This window comes from Centropristis striata, chromosome 12 (assembly GCF_030273125.1).
Source record: "Centropristis striata isolate RG_2023a ecotype Rhode Island chromosome 12, C.striata_1.0, whole genome shotgun sequence".
Taxonomy (NCBI): domain Eukaryota; kingdom Metazoa; phylum Chordata; class Actinopteri; order Perciformes; family Serranidae; genus Centropristis; species Centropristis striata.
Genome location: NC_081528.1, coordinates 30,900,683 through 30,914,138, shown reverse-complemented (window position 1 = coordinate 30,914,138; position 13,456 = coordinate 30,900,683). Strand labels below are relative to the sequence as shown.

Genomic DNA, 13,456 nt, shown 5'->3' with positions numbered 1-13,456 from the left:
CCAGTTAGGATGAGATGTTTTCATTGATTTGGCTAGCTCAGTTTGACAGCAATTTTAAATATTAGTAACAAAAGACAGAAACCAAATCAATGACAGAATGGAAGAAAGTGAAGGGATGGGTTTCTTGTAGACATTGTGAATCAAACTAATCACAGAGGGCCATGTAGCACAAAATGACTGACATATATTTTCCAACTACAGAGGAATGGCTAAAACTTTTGTATTTCTCGCAGCCAGCAGAACTCAGCTCTTCATTCAGCCTGAGGGATTGTGACAAATTATGTGTCAAGGATTTATGATGTGAGACGTAATAGGGCCACCCAGCTGGTGGAGTAAATGAATGTGCATATCTCAGTGACATCCACACATCTGCTTAGCCGCCGAAGAACATGCAAGCCATGATGTGTCATGCAGTCCCTGGCCTAATTCACCGTGCAACTTTGTACATCTACAGATGCGCTGCATGTCCAGACATTGCAGCAACTAGTCCTTCATAGTCATCCAGTGACTGAATCTCCATTATAAGGCATATACTTGGTTGAAAAGTGGCACCATGCCACATGTAAATATGCATCTGATAACTGCTCAGGTCAAACTCATTCCTTAGTATTCTGCACAATCAGAAAACACAAATTCCTTGATTTAATAATATGTAAAACAGATGCTGACAGGCTGATTATTTTATGAGAAATGAGGAAGTGACGGAGCTGCCTGGCTATTCTTATTTTGAAGAGTGGAAGATTTATTTTCTGTGGACCTTGTTAACAGCTTGGGAAAAATGGAATCAAAGCATTTAAAGCACTTTTTATGTCAGCTTCCATCACTGATTATGAAATTCATAAGTGGATACAACCAAGTACAGCTGAGCCAAGGATATATTTTATGATCCACTAGAGCAGAACCATTTTAATATTTCAGTATCATTGTCAAAATATGATGGCTGTGCTGTATTTTACATGGCCAGCGTGAACTCAAGGTCCCCCTTGAGAGCTGGAGAGTTCTTACTGTGAGGCACATCTTTTATGCATGCACTTCTCACATACAGGGACCCCAAAACATGAACATCTGCCAATTATACCAACACGAAGAGCAGAACGTCGAGCTGGTTCCAAAACTGGTTCTTAACTCAGAATAATTCATGTTCTGTTCAGGGACCTCGACCGTCCAGTGCCCGTGGCATTCATTTAATCCACATTGACACATTTTTGGCTGTAGACAGAGTGTGTATTTAAAATTACCTATTTAATCATAGTGAGCTCTTCATGAAACAAAGGGACAGGAACACTTTCATTGTTCATTTCATCGCCAGGTGCATGGAACAAAAGCACGCAGGGAAGCTAAAGGACCAATCACCTTAGAATGTCACAGACAAGATAAAAGGGAGACTTGGTCTTTTCATCCTTCATGTGACGTGCTTTTAGTGTTCTGCCAGACAGCACACACTCACACACACATCTCTAACCTGTTTACTTCCTGGAGGAAGATGTAGCATCACAGGGAAGACAGGGAGAAAAAACACAACCTGGAAAAGCAGTGGGCGGGATTTATAGCTGGACAAAAACATGGAGGACCCTGAGAGTTTGGCACCAGGGTTTGTGAAAAGATTTCAGTAAAGGATACATTAAATAACCAGCGCCAGCCATTAGCTATGATAGCTTTTGGCTTATAAAGTGGCTGAAGTGGCAGTCTAGATAATTCATGCACTGCTTCTTCTTTTTATAGGTCCGGTACGTGTTACGTGATATAATGGCTCTTTCCCGATATCCACTTTTATCCTCTGTGCAAGAATGCATTAGTGTAATGTGTAAAAACTAAATACTCTGGAGGAACCAGGCAAAGTCATACAATGCGTGTAATCTGGACCACAACACAGACAGAGGAGCAGAAAAAGCCTTGGCTTTCGGTCCACTGAATAATTAAAACGATGCTTTATTGGTTTATCCTGCCTAACATGGTGTGGACAATGAAAGTGAGCTGTCCCCAGGTGAGCCGTGGTGGCAGCTGCCGAGCCAGAGTAAACTGGAAAATGAGAGCTGTGCAGATAATTTAATCTTAGCTTAATTAAAGGATCTACACGCAGGATGGAAGTGCAAATATTGGTAAAGTTAAAAAGCTGTAGGTATTCTCCTTGTATATGTATCTTTTTAGGCATAGAAATGTTGAAAACAGACTTAGCTGCTGTGTGCTAAGACAGCAGGATCGACTGTTTTACGCAGGGTTGTGCTCAATTCTCTCGATCACAACAAAACATTCTTACTTTTTAATCCTGCCTCAGGCGTCAGACTTTCTCAATTAGATGCAGATTTTATCTAGCAGCTATATTTTCACTATGAAATGTGAGAGAACCGTGTCTCCCCAAAATAGCATCCCATAATCTGTTTCCCTCCAATTGAGCATACGATATGCGGGGTGACAGATGTGGCGCCACATAATAAATCAGTGTCTCCTAAGAATCTAATGTCTCCTAACAGTCGTACCTCTCTCTGGCCTCCACCTCTGCAGGTTCCTCTGTGCTCTTCTTCACATCTTCCTGGCCAGTGATGGCGTCCTCTTTTCTCGTGGTGCTGGGCGAAGAGCTGCTCTTGGAAGACTCCTCGTTGACCTGGAGACCCTGGATGTTGTTCTGCTGATGGTGCCATGATTGTTGGCCCGCTCTGACACAGACAGGTGTGGGCCCTGGCGTCGGTGCCAAGATGCTGTGGACCGGGCTGTTCGTCTTCCTTAGTCCTCCAATGCCTCTTTCCTTTGAGTGACTCTTCAGCCGGCCCTGGACAGGCGTCCCTCTGTGGTCCAGGCCATCCTGCTGGATGTAGCCTCCCACCCCGCCACCGCCGCCGCCCCCGCCGCCTGCCGAACCTTGGGATGAATGGCTGAACCAGCGCCAGCGGAGTCTGAGGATCTGCTTCACGTCAAAGTCCTTCTTCCCCGACAGAGACATCCTCCTTTGGGTTTGGAGACGAAGGCAATGGTACGATGAGTCCCCAAAAACATGGAGTACAGAGAAGAGAAGAGCCTTGATTTCAGTCCTCACTGACTACAATGTGCCTCTTCTCTTCCGTTATTGTCTCACTACTATCATGACCACCCCCTCCTCCTTCTATTACTCCTCCGTTGTTCTTTTAGTGGAGATGGAAAGCAGTCCTCTGCAGCTTTTGTTCCTGTGCCTGAGACTACTACCCTCCCTCCAACTCTACCTCTCTGTCTTTCTCTCTCTCTTTCCCTTCTGTGCTGCTGCTGTTTCTGTTTGCTGCTGCTGCTGCTGCTGTGCCGCTGGAGCTGAGTTAATGCACATGCATGATCCACACTCCCTCCCCTTCGCCTCCCCTATTTCGCTCTCTCTCTCCCTCTCTGCTTGTCTCTCCTCTGCACACACACACACACACACACACACTCTCTGAGAGATAGACATATATACTCTGGAAATAAAATGAGAAAATCTCCCAAGCCCTTCCCAGTCCCCTTTGCTGCTGTTCTGTGTCCCTGTGTAAGTGTGCGTGTGTGTGTGTGTTTGTGTGTGTGTGTGTGAGAGTGAGAGAGAGAGAGCGAGAGAGAGAGAGAGAGAGAGATAACAAGGCTGCCTGCTCTTGCTACAAGGGGGAGGTGGGGTATCATAGAGCCAGGATGATGAGGTCACACCTTAACAAAGTAAATCACTGCTTGCTCAAGGAGGGAAAGAGGAAGACTACTAACTACACTGTACTATCAGGACTATTACTGTAGAGGGCTTGTAATCCATTAATGTATGTACATACACATGCATGCTCATCCATAACAGAAAAGCAGGAGACATTAATAACTCACTCATAAATAACCAACACACACTCTTCAAGGCGAGTGAAATTTATCTCACACTAACACACACATCTGTGCAGTCTGCTATTCTCACATCAAACAGAATCCCATGGGGGAATGTCTCAGTGTATGTAGCCATGCAGAAAAAATATTCTCCTTCAGTCACCGTCTTGAAAGCCCCCTGCGATTACAAGTGAAAAACTACATACTGATGAACCTTCAAGGTCAGTAAGCTGCCTCTTCTACATTCGGGGCTTCAGAAAAACACTCTTTTGCATTTCAAAAATTGATCCTGCTTCTGCATAAGGTTAATGCTGCACCATGCAGGTAATTGAGATACTGCGCCTTAACTCGTACTTCAAAGGCAAAGGGACAGTGGAACAGTGCATAAGGAAATTTGGGGACATTTGATCAATGCAGAAGGCATCACCAGCATATGAAAAGTGTATGGTGGTATGCCATAGTGATTCTAAACGAGTGGGCCGCGATGGCATAGTGTATGTTACCAGGCTGCAAAGATTTTATCTGACAAAGGCTGCTCATCCCCCATTCACTGTGCAGAGTGATGTATGATATGAAGGGGAACATTTTCTCTGTGCTCAACCTAAATCTGTGCAAGTGATGTGGAAATGTGATGCCTCCAGTGCATTGCACACTGAGAATTGACTTTTTCAGATATGTTGTGTCCATTTAAACGTTGTGTAAACGTTTGCATATTCATAGATAAGATAAAATTCAGGGTTTTTAAAATGACAAACATCTACAGCCCACCACTCTGCCAGCCCTTATATCCAAAAAGGTTGTGAACCCCTGCTGAAGGGAATACTGTCTCCACTATGGGATCTGTTTTAAGTACTTTACTTTGATCCAGTTGATAAAGGAAGCTCTGAATGCCCATGGGGCAGGTGGTTATTGGATTTAGAAATTGATTGTGAACCATGAAATATTGAACACAACAAGCCTTATCCTACCTGCTTGATACTGCAGAGCATCTGGTCAGGATTTATGGATTTCCACATTGGAATAACTCAATCACTGTTAATGTTCTCCACCTGAGCTACCTATTTACAACACATTTACATGTTTTTTATCACTGCAAGCTTAGACACCGACATAACAGAGTTACAGTGAACTTCTATTCCTGTGAAATAGATAAATATTAATATGCAGCACATTCTCTTTGTACTTGTTTCCTAATTTCCACTTCCATGACAAAGGTGAGTGGAGAACCTTGCACTCAAACTGCTGGATTCAATATGCAATCCGCCTCCACAATCCTCCCACTGCAGGTTTGGGAGAGTGAACCAGATATTGTGTTCACTACTATCTGCCTTAACAATAACTGCCCATGTTATTTGATAGGGATAAGCATGGATCTGACCCAAAAGGTGTGTAAATATCTTTCGCTCACAGACCGCACATTGTCTCCATTCTCTCGTGATAAAAGAAAATATTTAAAGCTGAAGATGAAATGCATACTTTTTATTTCCCACTCAGAGACGCTCCTGCCTCACTGGGGGCATCTGAGGGGATGGGACTGGGATCGGCCGAGTGGAATGGAGTTGGGCTTTTTGGAGGGTGGTCACGTTCTCTGGTGCTTTTGGTTCAGGTGGTCCTGGGCTTCTGTAAAACCACTCAAAGTCTGGGTAAACCACAAAAAAGGCCAGAGTTCGCAGAAGATCTATATATCTATATCTATATATGTTTAATATAGAGATATAAATAGAAATACAGATAGAAACACAGATAGAAATAGAGATATAGATAGAAATAAATAGGAATAGAAATAGATGGATGGATGGATGGATGGATGGATGGATGGATGGATGGATGGATGGATGGATGGATGGATGGATAGATAGATAGATAGATAGATAGATAGATAGATAGATAGATAGATAGATAGATAGATAGATGGTAAAAAAAATCTTATTAAACATATTGTTTAAAAAACAAATCAAAGCTAATGCCTCTATGACAAACGTATTTGTCGTATGTGTCACAGACAACTCCTTCCCACTCAAATTAGCTGAGAATATCACCTTAACTTTAAGTGTTTGTGTTATTCACACATAGACAAAGGATATGATTACATCAGAGAGAAGGATTTTCCCACAACTACTGTAAGATCAAGTAACATGCATTATAAAATTTAGAAGTCAATGCATTATTCAAATCAACTCAATGGTAGAAACTACAGGAGGTTGAATGTGTGGATCATCCCTTGTTTATATCCAAGTGTTTATGCTAATCATACAATAAGAGTGGATGAGCTTCAAACATTATTTCCACAGTCAAGAGGCAGAACGCTGAATTATTAATCAGCTTTCTCCGCATATAAAAATATTTTACATTGTATTATATTATTTTGGGGCCCAAAAGGGCGAGAGTACAGAAAGCGATCCCTGCTGGGGATTCTGATAATTGAAAGAGTTTCTACATATTATTTGACTTTATGTATCCGCCACAGCAACTGTTCAGTTGCTCCAGGGTTTCCTTTGTCTGAAGGGAGCCATCTTGGATCGCCTTGCCTCAGACCTTCACCTTCTGACATTTACTGTTCAGAGTTTATCTAAAATGCCATCACGAAATGGATGACCTCCATGAATTAAAAAGCAGCAAGACAACTGGATATACAGTATCTATTGACCACTTTTTTATGGTGGTGCACTAAGTGATGCTATAACCACTTTCATTGGGTGCCATAATAACACGCAATACATTATCTTCAGATGTACATAAAACTGTGGTGTTGCTAACCTCCCTCTGCTGTTCTACAACCAAAATGGGACAAAATTTACTTCATGCATAAAAATGTAAATAATAATTTTATCGAACTGAGCAAAATGATGATACAGAATATTACTGTTGGTGTTATTGCACAGCATGGGGTTAACTTGGTGGGACTAAACAATCCAATAATGCTGCTCCATTTTGCGGTTATTCCTTATTAACCACTGCTAATCTTTTGGCAGTCATTAATCACTAAGCGCCATAATCACCACAGGCAGCATTAGCTGTACGTGTAAACTGATAAAAAATAGACTTTAAAATCCCCTCTGTTTTTGTTATGGCAAAGAAAATCGCCTCGTTTCCCAAATGAGCCGCTCGATACTCGATGGCACTTGATACCTTTTTAAATCAACCACGATCTTAAAAAGCAGCTTTTATGAAATCATGTCTTAATAAAGCTGCCGAAGCACATTAATTGTGAAAAATGAAAGGTAGCAAAAGGAGTAATTTCCCTAAAGATGTATTTTATCTGTGAAACCAAACAATGTTATCCAAAATTTAGCTTCAATGCATTATCTACCAGTACATGAAAAGGGATTATAAATTAAACTCATATTCCTGTTGCATACAATATAGTGTATTTTAGAGACACTATCTATCTGTCTAGGACGTCTCAGTGCATCATAATAATAAAGGCCTATTAGAGTGAGATATGATCTAATGTATAGTAACAAGCCATCACACTGGGTAACCTCTTTTATTCTTGCAGGAGTCAAGGACACCATCTGGCTGCACTCGCCATGACACATGAGACGTCAGATGTCAGACCGGTGTGGTAAACCACATTATCATCCAACATCTGCCTCCCCAGTCAACATACCTAGGTGCCTTGATGGCTATTTTCTGTGTGCGCTGGATGGGTAGATTTCTCTGCCTGAAGTAGCAATGAAGCTGTAAGTTAAATGTCTTTTGTGGGGTATTATATGGGGGTCATGTTATATAATACGGCATCTAAATCAATAAAAAGCTGAGAACCACGTAAGAAAAAGTACACAATTCATGCCAATTCATGTGTGTATATTGTATTCACAGCAGTGACGTGCGGTCAGGAGAGGCAGGAGAGTGCCTCACCTGTCATCATGGAAAGAAAAAAATAATGTAAAATGAAAAAAATAATATTTATCCAATGATTTGCACTATAAAGTTATTTTTTTATCTAACTCCACCAGTTTTAGATTACTTTTTATTTGAAATCGCTGACTTCTCACATTTACTGTTCCAATACTGAGAAGAGACGTGTGGTGAGGCAGCAGCCAGATTAGCCTCACCATGGCTAACTGTGCTAGCATGCTATGCAGTGAGACCGTATTGCTGTCTCTCTGTATGTCGCTATTCAAATGTTCAAACACTTTTGCTATATGAACTAAATTACCATAGTTTAGCTGATGTTTATAATGTACAGTGTTTTTTGTCAACAACTGTATGTCTGTAACATGTTTCTTTTGCTGAGCAATAATAAAATGGTTGTGAAAAGGCACTAAGTGAGGCACACAGTTCTCCTGCCTCATGGTAGGGGGACTCCTCGCCTGCAGAATAAGTGACAGCAAGTTAGCAAGTCAAGTGCAGCCATCCGTTTATTTTATTTTTTTAAACTCCTGCAAAGAAGTTATCGATGCTTTTGTTCAGAAGGAACGGCGCATGGACTTAATTTATTAGTAAAGGTAAGACCATAATAACATTTTTTTTTTTATTAAATGTGCTTTTTTGTGTGCAACAGTTTGTATGTGTAAAGCTGATATGAGATTTTAAACATAACCCGTGAACTGCTGCCAATCAAATGGTAATTTAAGCTACTCTGTAGGGTTCATATGTTGTAAATCTGATTGTGATGAAGTCAGTGCCTCACCAACCATGAACCTCACCACACGTCACTGATTCACAGGGTTATACTGTGGAGCAGGGTCAGCGACCTTAGGCACAGGTGCCACGATTGGCATGTGGCGGATTAACCAACAGCACACTAGCAATAACTGTGCAAGACAGTTTTTATCTCAACTGCATACCAAATGACCTCGCGGATAAGGACGGCAGCATTGCTGTATAGAGCTCATATTTCTGTTAGTTACATTTAATTCTCCCTTTTTGATATTTACTGCTATTGCAACATTTTATAAATGAGGGAATGTCATTTAAAGCAGCTGAAATGGAAAGTGTGCATATAATTTGTAACCACAGCGACTATTTGTTAAGTTTGTTCCTGATGAAGAAGATTGCTGGAAGGTTGGTAGGGTTAATGATAGATGATGTTTTCATAACCTTTTAGTACCTTTAAAAGTGCCAGATGGACCAACAAGATCTCCAACCTAAACGACAGAATAGACCGTTTGTCAATACCACCCATAATGACACATATGGGCGTTTGTCAAAAGCGGCTCGCAGTACAGCACACATGTCATTATACATACGCATACAGTTCACGGTGGTAAAAAGGCTGCAGTTTCAGTGAATATAGGCTACAAAACCACTGACCTAGGTTTAGGGCAAAAAACGTCCTGGTAAGGCGTGTTAAAATACAGTTTAAACTGTAAATAAATGTAAGTAAATGTCGGAAGTGAAGTGGTTACGAGGGTGACGTGAGCCACTGAAGTAACCTAAAAACATAAATTACGTTAAAAGACGTTTACTTTTGTTTTCACACGGGTAACCTCGGTTAAAGTCTGCCGTTTGTTCGACCCAACCACCTCCCAGAGTGTAAATATCTGCCATTTAAACTCTGCATCGTCTTCAATCATTAATCATTACTACAACCTATATTGATGTATTTGAGGGGAGACCAGTCTGGATGGATAAATTACCCCTTATTTTCTTGGTCAAAACGCAGTTTACACCACTTAAAATCAAGAAGCCCTATTGACCCACTGTAAAGCTTTGGCGACCCTAATGGGGTTTGTGATCCCCAGGTTGCGAACCAATGGCCTATAAAAATGGAATAAACAGGATAATAAAACAATAGATCTGTTGGAGAATTAAATGTTGATGTAGTGTTATAATTAAACTTAATCATAACCTTAATGTTGATATTGCACACTGATTAACAAGAAAATGTAAAATGCCACTCAATATCAAAAAGGTTGCTGACCCTTGCTGTAGAGTATGTAGGATACAAGCATGAATGGGAACACCCTCCTCCATCAGCTATAACTGCAAGACCCTAGCATCAACTAAATGCTTCTTGGAGAGATTAAAGAAAAGCCTCACATGTCAAATTTAATGCTGTGCTTGGCAGTCATATTTCATATAATTGACCATTGTCCATATTCATGAGACTAACAAGAGGGCATATAGCTCAGCATATAAAATGCAATGACAAAATAAACCACACACCCCAACACCAGCTCGTTGGCACTCACACAGTATTTACACTTCATACGTAAACGCACAATTTTAAAATTTCAGAGCAATATAAAATACCACGTTTACATCCAAGAATGCGGAATACCTTGCTGTAACATCCCTGACCTGGTATGTCAATAACCAGGATGCAGAATTGAGATGCAGTACACACTACAGAGTTCAAGGGGAACAAGTTGAAAATGTATGAGAAAATGACGTTCCATTTATGGCTCAACTGGCACACGAGGTTACTCCTGAATCTATAACATGCACTGTTTTAGACAAAACGTGACCAAGGACATCCATTAGCCAGAATGCAGAGAAAAAGATTTGTTTAGGAACAGACCAGAGTTATCTACTAAGTAAAATGAAATTCTTTCTTCTTACCTGAGAAACTGATTGGAATCGTTACTCCTCAGGATTCAAACAGTGGAATTGTCTTCAAAAATTAAATGCCAGGAGGCAAAGTGCATGTCATCCAATAACCTACACATCACAAGTGTGTTGGACTGTTCCAACTTTTTCTTCTCTCGTGTCCCTCTTTCAGCACAGAAAAAAAATGGTTGACTCTCCAGAAAGGAAGGGAGCACTTTCCTCTTTTAAAGGAAACTCCTGATAGGTTCCTTCCTCTGCACTACAACAACAATTGCATTCAAGCAACAGGGAACACCAGGATCACATCCTGTGTTTGAGGCAAAACACTGCTTTTCACAAAGGTTCACCTTATAAACCATGTTTCTGTAGCACTTGTCTTAATATGTTTTAATCTCTACCTGCTGTCTGAAAAAAAAAAAAAAAAAAAAACATTATTACTGAAACTTAGCCCATATATGTATGTTGCAAATACAGTTTAGGCAATTCATAATTTCACATAAAAAATAATTTAAAGTTAAAAACTAGTTAAAACTGTATGTCATAATGCAGCTTTGTATAAATCTGAATGAAAAAACGTATTCAATATTTTTTTTAAAGTCAGTCAAAAGTCTTCTGGAGACTGTACAACATATTTATTAAATCCTAAACAGTGTGTGTCTATTATATTTTAACCACTTGGTGGCGTATTTGAAACTTTGTCTTAAAAAGACCCTTATGATTAGTTTAGTTTCAAGGGTTTCAAGGGGCCTTCAAATATTTTGTCAAAATAATCAAATGCTCTATCTACACTTTAACATTCAAGCCAAATATGAGCAACACTGTGCATCATGTGAACATGTGATAATATTTTGATATTAAAAATGTATAGAAATACAGTTTTTTCTTTTTTACAGTATCACACAACTGTACGATAAAGTGGAACAACACATAACTTTTTTTAATGTTATGTGTTACAGCCTCTTGCATTTGTGACAATAATTAAGTCACAACGGTGTAAATAACATGTCGTTGTTAAGCCATCATTTAACAAGGGACACGGTGTGGTTTAAAGTGTGTCGCTTCAATATCTACTCCAACCTACACTCAATGTTGGCTACTTGTATTATATAATATATACTGGTGCTAAATTAATGTAATGTTATGGACCTACAGTGAATTATCAGTTGAATATGCTATTATGCTGATTTGTTGTGTTCACAATTTATCTCTAAAAAAAAAAATTAATAAAAAACATCCTTAATTGCAAGTTTAACTTGCCCATTTTAGCTGTCTCATATTAACTATCCTATAGTAGGATCCTATAGTAGGATAGTTAAGATCCTATAGTAGGATAGTTAATGCAGCACTTTAATACATGTTAGGTATGCAACAGATAAATAATGTTTTTATGTCTGTAAGGATGGATATTAGTACGCTATGTAGGTATGTTGGTATATGATGTTTTTTCAGGTTTTTTGTCCAATATGTAAGCATGTGGAGCTGTTTTTAAAATTTGCTATACATTCATTATGATAGTTATTATTTTTTTATTTTATTTACATCATTCGGAGAGCCTTTTACTATCTGATCCTTGCATGTGGGAGTGAAGCTGAAGCGAACCATAGAGGCAAGGGTGTTGGCCAAGGCCTGATTTAATGCTTAGTCGATTATCGATCTTGGTGAAGTTAGTTTGATGTTGGATATTCGACGGATTTCGACAGATATTCAGATATTCGTTTGGGTTCATCAGCAGTTCCTGCTCTGCTTTCACTCAGTCTTGGCAGAAAACAATATGACACCCAATTGCCCCTAACTGCTTGGTTTTTACCTAGGGGCCGTGAATAAATTATCCTATTCATTTCCTATGGAAAATGTCTTTTTGCTCAATAGCTTCCGAGTTATGGGACCCAGACACCAATGTAGACCTGTTCTACTTAGTAGTACTAATGAGACACACCTCCTAAAAAATTCATATTTTGCCCCTCCTATTGTATTTGATTTTTTTTTAAGAATCCCATTAATTTCCTATGGAAAATGACTTTTTGCTCAATAGCTTCCGAGTTATGGGACCCAGACACCCCAGACCAATGTAGACCTGTCCTGCTACGTGGTACTTACAAGACACACCTCTTCAAAAATTCATATTTTGCCCCTCCTATTTTATTTGAATGTTTTCATCGAGCCTCTTTAAAGACATTCCCATTCATTTACTATTGAAAATGGCTTTTTGTTCAATATTGTAGCATCCAGCGTAGGCACAGTTCCGGGCTTGTGTAGCCCCATAATGCCATGGATTGCAAGAAGGAAATATTACAGAAAGGTCTGAAGCTAAAATAAAATTTGCAAAAACTTCTTTGGGTGAGTTCACATAATGAAATAATCAATGAAAAACTGCAACAAAATGCTGAATGAATACTGTGTTCCATTCCAATGCTCCTGCTGGTGCCCCTGGTGGAAGGTAAAGCAAAAATCTGTTTTCTGATATCTGGAAGAAGGGTGTTATTTAAATATTGTACATGAAATAGTAGGTGCAAAAGAGTACAATTAATTATTAAATTAATCAAAAAATAGACATATACCAGAGAGGCTCCAAATTGATCTTTGCCGTCTGAGTCCCATAACATGGAAGCCATTGAATTTTTCTTTAGAAAATGAATAAAATTGAAGTAGGAAAAAAATATATTAAGGTGTGTTTGATTAGTATATCATAGCAGAATAGTTCTGCATTGGTTTGGGGTGCTAGGGTCCCATAACATGGACTCTATTGAGCAAAAAAGCATTTTCATAGGAAATGAGGGAGATTCTTCAAAAATGTACATAAAATAGGAGGTGCAAAATATGAGTTTTTAATGAGGTGTGTCTCATTAGTACTACTAAGCAGAACAGGTCTACATCGGTCTGGGGTGTTTGGGTCCCATAACTCGGAAGCTATTGAGCAAAAAGACATTTTCCATAGGAAACAAATGGGATTCTTAAAAAAATTCAAATAAAATATGAATTTTTGAAGAGGTGTGTCTCATTAGTACTACTAAGCAGAACAGGTCAAAAAGACATTTTCCATAGGAAATGAATAGGATAATTTATTGACGGCCCCTAGGTAAAAACCAAGCAGTTAGGGGCAAATGGGTGTCATATTGTTTTCTGAGTGACTGAGTGACAGCAGAGCAGGAACTGCTGATGAACT

The 13,456-nt window shown here is 39.5% G+C and overlaps 1 protein-coding gene across 2 annotated transcripts in view; it reads right to left on the bottom strand.

The window, feature by feature from the left end:
• The window catches only part of klhl4 (kelch-like family member 4), a 39,914-nt gene extending 29,454 nt beyond the window's left edge, over positions 1-10,460 (bottom strand). The window contains exon 1 of one of the 2 annotated variants that reach the window (XM_059346343.1): positions 10,306-10,460. Coding sequence is in view for 1 of the 2 variants with exons in the window: in XM_059346342.1 (XP_059202325.1) it covers positions 2,478-2,938 (461 nt within the window). In the remaining variant the exon portion in view is untranslated. Of the gene's footprint in view, positions 1-2,477; positions 3,035-10,305 lie in introns of those variants that run through there. The other variant, XM_059346342.1, reaches the window with a different exon arrangement.
• Between the last annotated feature and the right edge of the window lie 2,996 nt (positions 10,461-13,456).